This window comes from Dendropsophus ebraccatus, chromosome 2, assembly GCF_027789765.1.
Source record: "Dendropsophus ebraccatus isolate aDenEbr1 chromosome 2, aDenEbr1.pat, whole genome shotgun sequence".
NCBI lineage: Eukaryota > Metazoa > Chordata > Amphibia > Anura > Hylidae > Dendropsophus > Dendropsophus ebraccatus.
The window spans coordinates 195,150,433-195,168,855 of record NC_091455.1 but is presented as its reverse complement, the minus strand read 5'-3'; the positions used below and the strand labels follow the sequence as shown (position 1 = coordinate 195,168,855).

Below are 18,423 nucleotides of genomic sequence, written 5' to 3'. Positions count from 1 at the left end.
GACGTACTATGTGTTATAAGCTCTGGGGATGAAGCCTGTAGAAAGCTGCTCCCGCCACCAGGTGTCACTGAGATTTGCACCTTTTGTCTGCATGGCTGAAGGCAAACTACAAAAGGGTTAACTGATGTCTCTATTGATTGTTATGATTCTTTGCCTTAACCAATCCCTGAGCTAGCTACCTCAGAGCATGTTAATCCTAGCCTTTTTGGACTTAAACCTATTCACGCTTGGATGCTGTATCTTTTACCTCTGAAGACTATAAAGTGTATTGAGTTATCATACAAGCCAGTAGTTAAGCTAAATGCAAAGGCAGAGTTTTTTGTTCCAACACGCTTGGTTCCTAAGGGGTACCCCAACAGGTAGCCCTCCCACTAGGTGGGCCTGTAATCCCTGTTCATGTGTCACTCCATGCCTACAGGATAGCTTAAGCGGATGTTCATTCCCGTGGATACAGGACTCTCTTCTAACAGCTCCAGCTGATTACCTTGTGTCCTGAATAGGTACTCCGGTCTGTATCCTGCAGACTTCCCAAAACTACAAATACAAGTCAAGGTTAATCTTAATTATTTTTATTAAGGTCTAATCTACTTTAAAGGGCCATAGTATATAGAGATTGTGTCAACTCTTATCTATATCTCTACCAACAAACACGCTGTGCTTGAACTTGGCAATTCTTATTTTTACTTGTATCCCAGCAAAGCCAGCTGAGTATTACTCAAATCAAAGTACAAACGTCTATTTTATACTTGAGATTCCTAGACTGTGAAAGAACTGTTTCACAGTTGTGTACAAAGTTTTCTTCAGTAAAGACTTTTCCTGTTTATGTGCCTGGGACTCAGTGTTTACTGCGACACCTGCGCAACACCAGTTCTTTTACAAAAAGTTGTGTGTCAGTGTGTGGTTAAACATACCACGTCTGACCACCGTGACAAGATCTTCGTTTGGTACTAGAGCAACCAGCCGAGTTATAAAACACCTGGCCCCCTAGGTCGCTGCAGTGGTAGTGCAGCTTAGTGCCATTATATGAATGAAGTCGGACTGTAATACTGGGGTGGCGCTTTTTGTTGCAAGAAAGTAGCTGTGCTTTTTTTAATCCTGGATAACCCCTCTAAACAACAACAATTATGACAAGTTCAATAAAAAGTAACATCTGTATGGTGTTTGTATGTTTTCCCCAGAGACTCTCCCACAAACACTGAAAAGTACGGATAGTCTTATTGGCTTCAGATGGAATTGGCCCGGAATGTGTATTTATGAGATAAGGGTAGTAGATTATAACCTTGAGTGGGGTCATAGACAGATATGCGTGCTGACAACCTCTGTACTGCGCTGTGGTATATTGGTGCTAAATGAACAATAAAAAAAATAACGCAGCATATCCACCAATTGCCTTCCAAATCTGATAGATTAAGTTGGGGGGGGATAAGGCATGTTGGATTTTTAGCTGCTGACTATTAATCTCAGAGAGATAAGACGATGCCAGGGCTGTCTGGCAGCAGCTTACCCATCTCTTTTGAGAACACATGACCTTGAGTGATATAGCGGTCAGCCATTTGGCCAACATCTTGAGCAGCTTTGTCACGAACCCCTGTAACAGTTAGCAGGTGCTAGTGATAAGCAAACTTTTCAAAAGTTCGGTTGGGCAAGTTCACAAAACTTTGAGGGAAAGTTCTGATTGCAGGCGTTAAGCTGTTGTAGTGTGGTACAGCACGTCCACTCATCTATACTTACCTGTCCATGCTCCCCATTGTCCTTCTTCTCTGGTCTCCGATGTCCCCATAGCCGGCTTCAGCCCGCTCAGCCAATCACTGACTGACTGAGACAGGACAGTGCCGTGTCCAGTGATTGGCTAAGCGGGCTGGAGACACCGGAGACCTGTAGGAGACCAGGGGAGTGGGGACAGGTGAGCATATCCTGTGTCTTTTATTGTGCGGTCACCATCTTTACAAACTCATTCCGAACTTTGCAGAAAGTTTGGTTCTGTACCAAACCAAACTTTTTGCAGTTTTAATCGATTCTCACTTTGTAACATTTAGTTTTCTCATCTCTACCAGGTGCAAGAGCTTTCCAGTCTAGCACATCATCTTCCTAGCTGTCAGTCCTCTTAGATGTCACATATTATTAGCCAATAGCGCTTTTCCCTCGCTTTCTTACATTTACCTACTCTCGGCAAGACGTGCCATGTCATCGGTCCCGATTATCCCAAAATAAACTGGCATCTACGGGGTTAAGCAGAGTTCACGGTAGTGAGACCTCTCCATGTTTCCTTGTCATCGCCGGATGATTAATGATGATGTAAAAATCATTACACTTGTACATGATCCTCTCACTTTGCTGTTGATATTATGCGTCCTCCGGGAGCGGCTCGCCGGCTACAAAGAACATCTATCTGAGCGCAGTGCATGTGGGTGCAGCCATTAAAGCCTCTTGTTTGTGTATCTTTATATGTGGTTTTACAAAAGACAGGATTCTTCGCGAAGAACATCCAAGTGGCTGTCTGTTTTAACTTTGGACAGGGGCCAGTGGTAATCCAGCTGTGAGTCGGAGGATTAACTTCAAACATGAAAAATCGCTTCCATAGCCATTTATGGAGAGATTCTGGCTCTTTGTATGGGTGAGGGTAAGGAGCATGGAGATGAATGGTTGTGATGTACGGTGAAGACACACAACTTCATGGGAGGCCCCTTACACTAGGTGGTTATGGAGTTTGCTGGGTCAAACAAATATGGAACATTTCATCAGGCTATATGTGAATGGTGATATAAGAGTGGCAGCTGAAAGAGATTGTGGAAATGTGATGAGCTAATAGATGAGCCATTCATGTAAATGGGGTTGATGCAATATCATGTATACATCATGTATTGCACTGTAGGATACCTAGATCTTCTGTTGCCGCAATAGTTGGAGCAGGAATAAACAGACACATACATTATTGATATGGCACCAACACAATTCGAACAGTATCCTGGAGATGGACCAGGTGGTCTTTTTCTGCCAACAATCTTCTATGTTTCTAGGTCAGTTTCTGAGAGGCAACTCAATTAAAGAGGTAGTCCAGCTAGAACCCTCTTTTTTTAAGAACGCCCAGGAAATAAGTGGGTTATCTCCGTGGCTCCTGTTCTGCCAATCATGCGTGGCTGCTTCCTGGTATTGAGACAGGACTTAAGACATGCAAAAAAAAAAGTCAGTGGAACCTCAATTTAGGGCGCTATTACACGGGATGATTATCATGGAAAAAATTGTTATATCGTTTGAATTTAAACGATAATCACTGTGTAATTGCAGGCAACGATTGAGAAATCCTTCACGTGTCATTTATCATTGATTTAGATCTGAACCTAAAATCATCGTTAATCGTTCGCTGTAATTCCACATTTGTTCGCTCAAGTTCCGCATTTGTTCACCAATTGTTCAGTGTAATTGCACATTGTTCATTGTTTTGCTGGGATCAGAAGGAATAAACGATCATAGTAACGGTCATAGTAATGATTGTAACTAACGACTATTATTCTGTGTAATATGGTGAACGATTTGAGGTTAATGCTGCGTTTACACGAAGCGATATTTCGCTCAATCAATTAACGATTTTGAAGCAACAATTCGGTTTTTAAAACGATCAGCGTTTAGACGAATAAATCGTTTGAAAATTTGTAAAAAAAAAATGTTATTGCAATCGTTTTTAAGATCGCTGAAGCCCATCTTTCACATAGGGCGAATCTTTGAAAGACTGTTTACACGAAGCGATCTGCAAATTTTTAGCGAGCGACAAACGACGACTTGAGAACATGTTGAAAGATCAAAATGAACGATTTCTCACCCATCGCTTGATCATTTGCTCTGTTTACACGGAACGATTATTGCTCAAGTGCGATCGTTATTGCGAAAATTTGAACGATAATCATTCCGTGTAAACGTAGCATAACGATAAATAATCTTGCTTGCGATTGTTTATTGTTAGTCGCTAATCATTAAAAATCGTTAATGGTGCGTTTACACAGAGAGATTTATCTGACAGATTTTGGAAGCCAAAGCCAGGAATGGATTTAGAAAGAAGAGATATTTCAATCTTTCCTTTATGATCTGTTTCCTGTTCATAGTCTGTTCCTGGCTTTGGCTTCAAAAATCAGTCAGATAAATCTCTCTGTGTAAACGCACCATTAGTCTAATAGGACCCTAAGAGTCTAAAAACACAGGAGTGGCCAGATATCCTTCCAGGGAAGGACTTAGCAATGGGGTGGCTGCAGTAAGAAGACCACCAAAACCACCATATTACGTGGCCCTTTTGGTCAATTTTCTAAATCAATTCCGAGTCTAAGGACATGACAAGGGCACAAAGTGAGGTACCTATCCACAGACAGCTGTTTCAGGGTGTTGCCCGTCATCAGTGTGGAGTAGGATTCTGGATAAGTAGGAGCAATGCGTGCTAGGCCACCATGGCAAAACGATCACTGACCTCAGGGAGACCAGCTAAAGAAGACACTGCCGGCAGCTGGTTAAAGCGCTCAATGCAGTGAAAACCTAGGTGCATTGCCCCTTAAGAAATACAAATATGCAAAATAGTCAGTGGAGCCTCAGTTAAGAGACTCAAAATATGGGTCTAGCCAGATATCCCTCTGGGAAGGACCTAGCAGAGAGACGGCAGAGACCAACCAAACCACCATATTAAAGGGGTACTCCGGCAAAAATCTTTTTCTTTCAAATCAACTGGTTTCAGAAAGTTATATAGATTGGTAATTTACTTCTATTTAAAAAAAAAAGTTTTCCGATACTTATCAGGTGCTGTATGCCCTGCAGATGTGGTATGTTCTCTCCAGTCTGACACAGTGCTCTCTGCTAACATCTCTGTCCGAGAGTCCACGAAGGAGAGATTTTCTATGGGGATTTGCTACTGCTCTGGACAGTTCCTGACACGGACAGAGGTGGCAGCAGAGAGCACTGTGTCAGACTGGAAAGAATCCACCACTTCCTGGAGGACATACAGCAGCTGCTAAGCACTGGAAGAATGGAGATTTTTTTTTAAATAGGAGTAATTTGCAAATCAATATAACTTTCTGAAATCAGTTGATTTAAAAGAAAAAAAAATCACTGGGGTACCCCTTTAAGTGGCTCTTTCAGTCAATATTCAACTCAATTATAAGTCTAAGGACAGTAAGAACTTTGAAATGTGACATGGAAGGCCACAATGTGTCATGGATGCTACGTCACATCTCAGGTCCTGTCTCTATACCAGGAAGCAGCTGCACACCAAGAACCGTTAAAACGCAGTCGGCAGCGCACTTGCCGGGAAGGTAAGTGGATGTTATTTTGTTCCCCCTCCCCCTCCCCAGGCATTCTGAAAAAAGGGGTCCTGGTTGGACTACCCTTTGAATACACAGGGGGAGATTTATCAAACATGGTGTAAAGTGAAACTGGCTCAGTGGCCCTTAGCAACCAATCAGATTCCACTTTTCATTCCTCACAGACTCTTTGGAAAATGAAAGGTGGAATCTGATTGGTTGCTAGGGGCAACTGAGCCAGTTTCACTTTACACCATGTTTGATAAATCTCCCCCACTGAGTAGCCAGAGCATTACAGTGAAAAGTGACACCAGTAGTTAAAGAAAACAATAGATGAAGTTCACAGCTCAGCCTCCCCCTCCCTGTGGAACGACCCCTTCAAAGATCCCAGAGTACGCTTAGTAATGTACCACATTAATGTCAATGGGACAGGGCTTGTTGTAAAGCAGGGGTGCCAAACATGTACGCCTCTAGCTGTTACAAGACTACAATTCCCATCATGCCCGGACAAAGTCAAAGCTTTGGCTGTCCAGGCATGATGGCAATCGTAGTTTTGCAACAGCTGGAGGACCACGAGTTTGACACCTGTGCTGTAAAACGTATCTCTAAATGCTGTTAAAACAGGTCAGGCAAGATGGCTGCCTCCATAATAATGTACAAAAAGGAAATGCGAAAAAGGAAATACCTGGCCTGACTAGAACAATCTGGGATACAAAGAGCAAAGGGGGTAATTTAGTAGGGGGCACAAACTTTACCAAATCAATCTCATAATCCTTTAGTTGTATCAGACATTCATAAGACTCAGGCTACTATTACAGAACAGCAAGGACCCTAAATGGGGCTCTAGGGGGCTTCTCTGAAGGATCCAGACTATAGGGTTACATACCCCATGAACCCATGAAGCTGGATATTCAGTAAAAAGAAATGTTTATATGTCTTTGGCCTTAAAATATGAAATCAGTCACAGTGAAAACTTGGCGAATGAATGTGAAAACAATGTACTGTGTATTCATTACTGTAGAGAGGCCAGATTGCTGTGTTTTTTCCCTTGTACATTATGTTCACACAGTTTAATACTGGCTCTGAACGATGGGAAGGCAATCGCTTGGTTATAGCGTGTCCTCGGTTTTGCAAACACATCAACATCAAAGCCATTTATATAACGTACCTGTCATTATATTCTTTATAGAAATCCATGGTAACGTGGCAAGATGTGAAACTATACAATTAGAAGTTCTCCCGAATGAGGGTACCAATTTATCCTCATAGTAAGGTCCCATGAAAATCCAGATAGATTTGCGGACCCATAGACTTTTATTAGTCACGGACACCACGGATAACTCCAGATGCACATCCAGAAACTGGCCTAAATTCCGGGTGTGCCTGCATCAGCAAGTGCCGCCTAATCAGGAGCACATACAGTTAAATCTGGCGCTGTGTTTGACAGGACGCTGAGCCATTAGCTCCCGGCCCTGTCAGGCACTCGACTGGCCTGAGGCAGCATTATGTCTTCAGCCACAAGAGGTCACATTCCCCCACCGTGACATCACTCATGAGCTCGCAATGCAGGTAGGGAGAGGGAGAAGCTGAGGAGTGCACTGCTATTGCGATGCCCGGGCCCCTAGGGGCCACTCCGCTGAGAGGATGTTGTTGCGGGCAGGAACCGAGGCAGCTGCTAGCTAGAGGGTTGTCACGGTTTAGGCACGAGGGATCACAGCTGGAAACCGGGCTCCTGACCGAGCGGAGACTAGGCATGCAATTCTTCGTTGTCCTTAGTCAGGGCACCAATAATTACACCAATGCCAAGGTTCAGAAACAATGGTAGTTGTATATTTATTATAACGGTGGTAACTAGTAGCAACAGTCTCTCCGGATGCAACCGGGTATAAGGCAGACTTGAATAAGGCAGAGTAATGGGTGATGCTGCAATAGGTTGTGATGATAGCATGCTGAATAATGGGAGTAGTAGTGATACTGAGGATAGGATGCTGGGCGGAATGGAACTGAGATGAATACTTGCTGTTGATGATTAGAGAACATGATGAGAGGAAGGACTGAAGAACGGCACCCAGATCTTGAGAATAGATGAGAATCTTGAGAACTTGAGAATAGAACACAGCCAGGAACACTTCTGGTAATGCTGCAGCAGATACCGCAGGGTTGCGGCCTTGTGACACAGGACCAGCAGCAACACACAACCTATCCCCCTGAAGGTGGGAGACAAGAGCCGAGGCAGAGAGGAAGTCACATGGTATTCCCCAGCCAAAGCTTGATGGCCATTGGAGTTACCATGGAAGCAGGGGCAGTCACGTGACATCCAGCCATTGCATCATCACACCATTAGGCATATAGGACTAAATATACATGAGAAATACCATACTTGAACACTGGGGGGACACATAATACCCTTAGGCACTGATAACTGAATATGCATGCAAGAAATGAATGGAATAGCAGACCTGAACACTGACACAATACACACAGTTTACAGTGGACCATAGCTTTCCAGAACAGAACTGGCCATAATAAAGGTGCAGAGATAAAGTGACAAATAACTACTCTGTTCTGGGATACTGCACTATGACTTATTTTTTCTCTCTTCAGTTTTTACGATCAGGAAATAATGACCGTAAAAACAGTCACAAGTGTATGTATGGGGCCTAAGAAATACAATAAGGGAGGAGATAAATGAAGCTGCGCCTTGGTCTGTGTGTCAGAGAAAAAAATCTATTTTATTCTATGTGAGACTCATGCTGTGAGAGGGGAGGAAGAGCTACAGGGTAAGGCATCTGATTGGCTTAGATCCCAAGCTACATGTCATAGGAGTCAACCCACTCAGCAGAGTCAGAGAAAGAAAGCGAACATTGATAGAAATTAGAGAAGTAAGGTAAAGGAGGTTAAAGGGAACCTGTCACCGGGGACGCGGGAACATAGCCCGCCCGACCCCCTGGTACAGCCCCCAGATACTTACCCTTTCCGACGAGTCCCGTTCCTGGAGCCGGTCCCGGGACGAAGAAATGAGTCCGATGCCCATAGAGAATGACGGCTCCATTCATTCTCTATGGGCATCAGACCCACCTCAGCGGCGTGCGCGCACGGTTTCGGATGCTGATATTTTTGTCCCAGGACCGGCTCCAGGAAAGGGTAAGTATCCGGGGGCTGCGCCGGGGGGTCGGGTGGGCTCTGTGCCCGCAACCCCGGTAACAGGTTCCCTTTAAGGGAGTTCAAGTGAGGCCTGGATGCTTTTCTTGAAAAATATAATATTACAACTTATGATCATTAGATTTCTGGTGATACGTTTATCCAGGGATTTATTCTAATTGCCATTTTGGAGTCGGAAAGGAGTTTTCTCCCTGTGATGGGACATAAGGTTTTTTCCTTCCTCTGGATCCACACAGTAGGGTTTCTCTAGATTTAGCTTGAAGGACTCTTGTCTTCTTTCAACCTTATTAACTATGTTAAGACACAAGCTAAATAGGTTGCAGGTAAAATTCTATGACTATATTATACCAAATAAAAACATACAGCTAAATAAGAAGTTATTCGAGTTTTTCATTTTATTACAGTTTTTAATCCTTTTAATTGCCGGCACTTTTCTAGTTAGTAGTCTATTACATTACAGGATTAACTGAATTACCGATTCCACATTCAACATAGGAGGAAGCAGAGAAGGACTGAAAGGGTATTCAGCAATCATATAATACAACATACAAAATACAATGCAAAAATATACAACATTTTTATAAAAACCGACCTCAAGATATGTAACTTACTAATATAGTGTTATCACTAATAGTACTGGCTTCAGTGTGTTTCTGCTTGAATTATGCCCGCAGGAAGTTGTGTAGTCCTTTAATTTTCAGGGTGGTGTTGCCTCTGCATCTTCCCGACTCTCTCTCTCCCCTGAGACAACACATCATTCTCTGCTGTCTCAGGAGGCTTGGATGGATCTGGTCTCTGAGCATTGGTAGCCAAAGGGAGGAGTGTGTCAGAGAGAGACCCACCGGAAAGATGTGGCCTAGACGGCACCAATAGATATTCCTGCAGGATGTGGAAATGCATGGGAGAGGAGAGGGGATAGCTCTGTACCTCCTGAGCAAATTTTTAAACAGGACAAGGAACAAGGACCTCCATCATGCAGATTTAGGCCAGGTTCACACAACGTATGACACCAGCCGTTCTATGTCAGAGAAGTACAGTACCAGCTGGGATCAACTTCAATTCTATTGAACTGGGATGTGGGCGCATCTGTGTGTGTTGGCATCCCAATTCACCATTGAACACAATGGAGAGTGCGGCCAGAGCCGTACTCTCCATTGTGTGACCTTTCAAGCTTGTACCTGACATGTCAGTTTTTACTGCGGTCGCTAGTGATCCCGGCCGTAGTGTATACACCGGGCTTACAAATGTCCCCGGAGCTCAGAGGATTTATGTAGGGGCGCATTGCCTCTACATAAATCCTGTGCGCACAGAGCCTGAACGTGCAAATAATTTGAAACCGACTGCAGCTTTGAGTTTCATAAAAATGATAAATGCGGCACACGCAGAGACCGCGTCCCCTCTGCATGCCTCCGCAACCCCCGTAACGCCCCCTCTCCGCCCCATTGGCGAAGGTGGAGAAGATCGGCCCGATGCCAAAGAAATATTCGGAAATTGACCATTTGCGAATATTTTTCCACCGAAAAAAGGTATTTTCGCCTTTTAATAAATATCCCCCTATGTTTATACCCTCAGGCCAGGATCCCATTAATTTTCAATGCAATTTTTTTTTGTATTAATCACGGCCATTGTTACAATGTGTAACAATGGCCGTGATTAATACAAAAAATATGTTGAACAGTATACAGTATGGGGGTCGTACTGCAGAAGGGAGATGTATACAGCATGAGGGAAGAACCACAGAAGGGATACAGGGTCGTATTAACAGCTGCTGCTGCCCCAGGCACTAAACCTGAAGACGCCCCATTTTCACTCACATCAGGATTTTCTAGATTCTGAACATGATATTGATTATATTGGTAATAGCTCCAGGAGTCACATTTAACACCGCCATACCAGACCTGAACAATACTGCCATATGGTGACTGGATAACACCACTATACCAGACCTGACCAATATCACCTTACTGTGACTGGATAACACAGCTATACAAGACCTGACCAATACCACCATACTGTGACTGGATAACATGGCCATACCATACCAGACCTGACCAATACCACCATACTGTGACTGGATAACACTGTCATACCAGACCTGACCAATACCGCCATACTGTGACTGGATAACACTGTCATACCAGACCTGACCAATACCGCCATACTGTGACTGGATAACACTGCCATACCAGACCTGACCAATACTGCCATATGGTGACTGGATAACACCGATATACCAGACCTGACCAATATCACCATACTGTGACTGGATAATACGGCCATACCAGACCTGACAAATACCCCCATACTGTGACTGGATAACACCGCTATCCAAGACCTGACCAATATCATCATACTGTGACTGGATAACACCGCTATACAAGACCTGACCAATACCACCATACTGTGACTGGATAACACGGCCATACCAGACCTGAACAATACTGCCATATGGTGATTGGATAACACCGATATACCAGACCTTACCAATATCACCATACTGTGACTGGATAACACCGCTATCCAAGACCTGACCTACACCACCATACCGCCTCCCTCCCTTGAAAATACACCAGATTTACTGGCAAGTCTGAATGGGAGGTGGAAGACTTTAAAAAATAAAAACAAAAAAGAAAGTTGTTTCCTTCTCCCTGGTGCTGCCCCCCTAAACGGTGCTGCTCTAGGCACCGGACCATGGGTGCCTAGTGGTAAATACGGCCCTGAAGGGATAGAAGGTATACAGTATGGGGGGCTGTACTGCAGAGTGGAGATGTATACAGTATGGGAGACAACTGGAGACGGGGAAGGGAGGTATACTGTATGGGGTTGGGAGGCCTTACTGTAGAGCGGGATGTATACAACATGAGGGAAAAACTACAAAGAGGGAAGGGAGGTATACAGTATAGAGGCCAAACTACAGGGGAACTTACAGTATAGGAGCCTTATAACAATGGGATATAGAGTATAGTGTCAAACATAGTTTCTCCAAAAATAAAACTTACTCCAAAAATAAGCCCTAGCCCGTTTTTTTAAGAGAAAAAATATATATAAAAGACCATGCCTTATTTGAGAGAAACCTAGTAGCTTAGATTTCAGAAGCAGAACGCATGCCCATGGGAATTGTAGTCTTGCAACAGTTGTAGGGCCGAAGGTTTCCCATCCCCACCCCCAAGGGGGTCTCCTCTGAAGTCTAAAGACACACAATGAGTGCCCCTTATAGGACGTGGTTAGGCTGGTCTAAACTGAAGTTCCCCCCTTCCAGGCCTCCGTTTCAGACCATTCTTGCTGCAGGTGGGAGCAGCTACATTCCAAGCCCAAATTCCTATTCCGCAAAAATGTTATAGAGTTACCTAAACATTAAAGAAATGCTTAAAATTGTCAACAGGCATTAGGAAATCTCTGAACTGTTATCCTAGTATTCAATAAATGGCAATATACCCATGCACGCTTCCTTCTCTATGGCATCAGTACTGGCAGGTTTCGGCTCCAGTTCTGCTCATCGTCAGGGCACCCGCTAACACCCTGTATCTCATATCAGGCCTTTATTGAGCACTTTTACATGTTTACCATTTCCTTAACTGTTTCCTGATTCCAAGACACCTTCTAAAATAAGCCGAGTCAGCAGCAAAGTCTCATCCTCTTTTCTCTGGCAAGTTTCTTATCTTGGCAGGATCCTTCCATTACTCATCAGAGCATCTGCATATAATTTAACATTAGGTAACTAAACAAAGTATGTAATGAAAAAAAAAAAAACAAAAAAAAACTTTAGGATTCCAGAACCAGCGTGGAACACGTGCTGCTGAGTGATATTTATTTTACTCTTCTTCCTTCCAGTGATGAAAGACCCTTTGAAAGTAAGGTTTGCCCCGGCATAGCTGTTCCTCCAGGAAGCACAGCATGTTCAGCGTAGAGGACCTCCTAGTTTCTCATGGGTACAGAGTGTCGAAGAGCACGCTTTCCACATATCAGCACGGGACTGACGGCTACCAACATGAAGCTACAGACACCAAGTCTGGCAATGGCATGTTAAATGGATATCCGCCAGACCTACCGGACACTAATGCTGTGAACCCTGCGGCAGCCAAGGGCCTCCTAAGTGACCATGAAAAGGGCTGTGTGAACAAGAGAAGGCAGCAGAGTGCAGGTTATCCCAGGAGCACTCAGACTACAGACACATGTCAGACCACAGACACAGGGTAGGTATCTCTATATATTCTATATACTCTTGTTATACAGTCTTGTTATACAGCGCCCTATATATAGTAAGGCGGCATCGTGATGGCGCATATCAAACTATACATGGCTTTATTGTTCTGGAAGCAGATTTGCTCATTGGTATGCCGTATAGAAGTTGGGGGGGGGGATATAATATATTCTTTTCAATGAAATAAGTACATAAGAGATGATGAAGAAGAAATCTGTTCGGTGACAACAGGGAATTCATTCCAATTAGGTTTATTGATCATTTTTGTTGATTGAACAGATTTGATGGGATTGACCTGATGTGTTACTATGTGTGTTTGTCACATGTTCTGTGTGTGTGTGTGCGTGGGGGGATCCACCTGCCGCACCTGTGGGGAAAGGCGACAGGTTACCTGGATGGGGGCTGTATAGTATAGAAGGTTATTTATTATGGGTAACTATGGAGGCTCTTTTTATGTCTCAGGACAGATGCAAAAATATATATTTAAAAACAAATAGCGATAGATAGATAGATAGATAGATAGATAGATAGATAATATAGATAGATAATATAGATAGATGATAGATAGATAGATAGATAGATAGATAGATAGATAGATAGATAGATAGATAATATAGATAGATAATATAGATAGATGGTAGATAGAGATAGATAGATAGATAGATAGATAAATAGATAGGAGATAGATAGATAGATAGATAGATAGATAGATAGATAGATAAATAGATAGGAGATAGATAGATAGATAGATAGATAGATAGATAGTAGATAGATAGATAGATAGATAGATAGATAGATAGATAGGAGATAGATAGATAGATAGGAGATAGATAGATAATAGATAGATAGATAGATAGATAGATAGATAGATAGATAGATAGATAGATAGATAGGAGATAGATAATAGATAGATAGGAGATAGATAGATAGATAGATAGATAGATAGATAGATAGATAGATAGGAGATAGATAGATAGATAGATAGATAGATAGATAGATGATAGATAGATAGATAGATAGATAGATAGGAGATAGATAGATAGATAGATAGATAGGAGATAGATAGATAGATAGATAGATAGATAGATAATAGATAGATAGATAGATAGATAGATAGATAGATAGATAGATAGGAGATAGATAGATAGATAGATAGATAGATAATAGATAGATAGATAGATAGATAATAGATAGATAGACAGATATATAGAAAATAACAGCTGTGATTGATTACAGCTGACAAAATAAAGAACATGCTCATTATTTACGTCTTGCTTTTGCAAAACAAAAAAAAAAAAAACTGCTGTTTTTTTTGTTTTGTTTTTACCTGTTCACACATTGTTTTATTTTCACTGAATACTGCAGCCGTATTTTGGTATTATTTTACTGTCTGGGAACATAGCCTAAAGGTTACATTAATTCCATCAAAAAAAAACCCTCCTAAGTCTTTGCTGTAGGGCTCTTGTATAACCTGATTCTGTTGTTTATGCCTCCGAAATAAAATTCTTGATATTAAAACCCACCTTGTCAGAAAACAAACACAGGAAAGAGACAGGATGTAAACAGGCTTGGAAACATGGAGGGGACAGCACGTCCTGTCACTCTATCCAGGTGGCTCATTCCACTTCTTTTTCTAATGATGCAAGAGACCCGGCGTGTTTGTCTAATTCTAAGATACTGGTATTGAATACAGCTTAATTGTACAGGCAGATATGTTATCATGGATTACACATTTTGGCATATGATAATGTTCCTAAGGCCCTGGGTTCAAATCCCTTTTGGAACTAAATCTGCAAGGGGTTTGTCTGTTTTTTCTTCCAAACTCTTATATCCTTTCTATAAACTATGGAGGAGATTTATCAAACTGGTGTAAAGTAGAATTAGCTCAGTTGCCCCTAGCAACCAATCAGATTCCCCTTTTCATTTTTCAAAGAATCTGTCAGAGATGAAAAGAGGAATCTGATTGGTTGCTAGGGGCAAATAAGACAATTCTACTTTACACCAGTTTAATAAATCTCCCCCTAAATGTTTTTGTGGGGAGCCCGTAAAAGTTATAGTAGACTGCAACTTTTGTTTATTGTGTATGGCAGTCGTACATTGTGTATGGCAGTCGTACATATCCTTAGTGTGAACCTTGCCTTGAAGTGAACCTGTCGCCTGGAAATTGAGTACCAATGTTCTTGAAGTCTTACATAGGTTTTGGGGAAAGGATACACAGTTTACCTTTCATTTAGCTTTCTGTGACTGCAATGTGCTAAAAAAAATGTTGTTTTATGCTGCAGCGAAGTGCCAAAGAGGTGTGACCCGGGCACTTCAGATCTCAGATCTACCTAGGCCACACCTCTTTGGCACTTTACTGCATCATTGGGCCATGTTCACACAACGTAAGTTCCGCAGTAACCACAGCCATTTTTGCAACAGCTGTGATTAGTACGGAACTTACGTTGTGCTGCAGGCTGAGGAAATCCCGGCTGGAGTGTATACATATAGTATACAGTTATGTCAGTTATTTGCGGCCCCGCACGGGATCCCGGCCGGAGTGTATACGATGTGTATACGTTCCGGCTGGGATCCCATTGAAAATAAGGCATTGTTCCACCCCGCTGAAAGTACAGCCGTTGTTGCCGATGGCAACAACGGCCGTACCTTTACGTAGTGTAAACATAGCCTAAAGGAGAAGTCCAATGAAAGTCAAAAAAGTGCAGAAAAGTAATAAAGTAATTTCAATAGTCCTTGTGCCTCTGTGGCGCTGTGTCGGGTCCCGGATGCTGGATGTAATTTTCGACTGGAATTAGATATGTCGCATACGTGGCTTTGAGCTGCAATGCCATGGCCCACCTGAGCAATTTCCTGCTCAGCTAGTCAGTGACTTAGGAGGTGTCCTGCCCCAGTAACTGATTGGCTGAGCTGGCAATCACTCCAGGTACGTGACATTGCATCTGGAGGAGCTGCAGGACACTAGCGCCTTTCAGCTGGACCCAGGAGGACGGGCACGAGGACGGGTAAGAATTCTTTGTTTATTATTTTCCTGCACCCCCCTGCCTTCTTCCATTTTGAATTTTGCAAGACTTTTCCTTTAAGTTCTGTGTTGTTCTTTTGTACAAAAATAGCATAATTCCTGTCATATGGTTTGTCTGATATTGCAGGTCAGTCCCAATCCAGTAAATAGAACTGAGCTGCAATACTAAATACAGCCTGTGAACAAAAGTAGGGCAGATTTCTTTTTCTGATAACTATGTGTCTTCCAGTCCTTATCAGTGTCCTGCAAGAAGTGGTGTATTCTTTTCAGTCCGACATAGTGCTCTCTGCTGCCACCTCTGTCTGAGACAGGAACTGTGCAGAGCAGGAGAGGTTTTCTATGGGGATTTGCTACTGCTCTGGACAGTTCCTGTCTCAGACAGAAGTGGCAGCAGAGAGCGCTGTGTCAGAGTGGAAAGAATACATCACTTCCTGAAGGACATAGAAGACTGGAAGACTTGATATTTTTAAATAGAATTAAATTACTAATCTGTATAACTTTTTGAAACCAGTTGATTTAAAAAAAAATTATAAAATTTAGCCGGCGTACCCCTTTAACTCTTACAAACCTTCCTATATGTTTAAACTAGTAAAGTTTTCCTAATCCTGTGAGTTGTGATTTCTTTTATGAATATACAAAATTATGGGTTGCCTACCCCCATAAATAAGTCAGTAAAGTGGATGGTTTCGTGTTTGACACTTACACCACCATGCTAATATAATAAGCTCAGTGTGTTCTTTGTAACCACATGACTGTGAGAGGTTGTAAACCTTATTATATACAGGCCCATAAATCCCTCTATGGGAATGTTATTCCAGGATGAATTGAGCTGAAAGTTTATAATCTCTAGTAATTGATCTTTTAATGTAGTATGTTTTGAGTTATTCATAGTAAGTCGCTGACTGCCTTTAAGAGTGTGGTCCCAGAGTTTTTATGTGCTGCTTGTACATAGATGATATTTACTGTCGTAAGAAATTATGAGTTTTTTGGTCATACAATGCAGTGCCGTTTGTTTCATCCCAGCTCAGTTTCATTTATACATTTTTAGCAATTTCAGTATTGAAGGTGACTTATATGATCCCCAGTCTGACAACCAGTAAATTACAGGTTCTACTGTGTAGAAAGGAGGTCAGTCTCTTCTGTGTGACTGACTACCTAAAACTACATGATTACATTATCAGGGCCAGTGTCAGCACAGGGCAAGTGCCGGGGCCCACAGCAGCTCTGGGGGCCCAAACAGGGAGAGGGGGCGGTGTTCTGATGTTAAGCCCCCTCACTGAAGTGCAGGGTGAGCGCTGAACATCAGAAAGCTGAAAAAGAGTCGGACCTTTAAGCAATCTGCAGAGAGAGGGATGAAGGACCTGATCACATGACCTGCAGTTCCTCAATACTACAGTGTTGAGATCTGTGCTGTGTGTATGTATGTGTGTCAGTCAGTAATGTGTGTGTGTGTGTGTTTGTGTGGCAGTAATGTGTGTGTGTGTGTGTCAGTAATGTGTGTGTGTTTCAGTCAGTAATGTATGTGTATGTCATTTAGTAATGTGTGTCCATTAGTAATGTATGTGTGTTTTAGTCAGTAATGTGTGTGTGTCAGTCAGTAATGTGTGTGTGTGTCAGTCAGTAATGTGTTTGTGTGTGTAAGTCAGCAATGTGTGTGTGTCAGCAATATGTGTATATTATTTAGTAATGTGTGTGTGTGTGTGTGTGTGTCAGTCAGTAAGGTGTGCATGTTAGTAAAGTGTGTGTGTGTAATTTAGTAATGTGTGTGTGTCAGTCAGCAATGTGTGTATGTGTGTCAGTCAGAAATGTGTTTGTGTATGTCATTTAGTAATGTGTGTGTCCGTCAGTAGTGTATGTGTCAGTAATGTGTGTGCGTGTGTCAGTAAGTGTGTGTTTATGAATGTTAGTGGTGTCTCAAGTGAATGTGCATAGTGGATGAATGTATGAGGGGCCTGCTGAGGCTCTGTTGCCCAAGGACCTGCAAAAACCTGGAGCCGTCCCTGGACATTATCACCTATCAAATCCCTCCTGGCAGCATTCAGATCCTCTGTTCCCCACCCAGGTATACCTTCTTGTTATTCTACAGAATCAAAAGTCTCAGGACACTCTTTTAAATTAGAAACTAAAAAGAATATGACATTACCCTAGCGAGTAATTGTTGAAGGGTCTTACCTTTAAGGCTATGTCCAGAACATGGCCACCAGCTTGAAAGCCGCCATATTGGATCAAGGGCAAGCCTTTACAAGTGGAAGGTAGTCATGTAGCATTTCGAAGAAGACCTGAATTGTCTCAGAAATTGATTGGCACAATCAGATTTACAATATCTTTTATGGTTCAAAAGTTAATAACACAGAAGGTTACAAAAATAATCCAATAACAATTGGATCCAGTGCTTTTAACTCTGTGAAGCACCAGAGACAACACATTGTCACAGTGCTGAGCTGACTATTTAAACAGCACTAGATGGCACGTGGGAGGAGAGGGGATTACTGATGCACTGGGTCTGTAATGTTATGTGAGCAGAAATAAAAGAAATAACAGGCACTTGAGCAGATCGAGGAAAGGGTAATATTAAAGAGGTTGCACGGTCAAAATCAACTTTTCCCCTATATACAGGATAAGGGAAAAGTAAGAGAGTGCGAGAGGTCCGACCCCTGTATCCCCTGACAATCTCTGTTTCAGGCTCTGGCTTTTCTGTTATGAATAGAGACGCTGGTACGGCACTTGACCTGCAGCTCTATTCATTTCTATGGAGCCGCCGGAAA

At 42.5% G+C, this 18,423-nt stretch overlaps 1 protein-coding gene across 1 annotated transcript in view; it reads left to right on the top strand.

The window, feature by feature from the left end:
* JCAD (junctional cadherin 5 associated) overlaps positions 1–18,423 on the top strand; it is a 79,657-nt gene that overhangs the window by 44,401 nt on the left and 16,833 nt on the right. The window contains exon 3 of the mRNA XM_069959004.1: positions 12,270–12,631. Within this exon, the coding sequence (XP_069815105.1) occupies positions 12,333–12,631 (299 nt within the window). The 5' untranslated portion in view covers positions 12,270–12,332. The remainder of the gene's footprint in view (positions 1–12,269; positions 12,632–18,423) is intronic.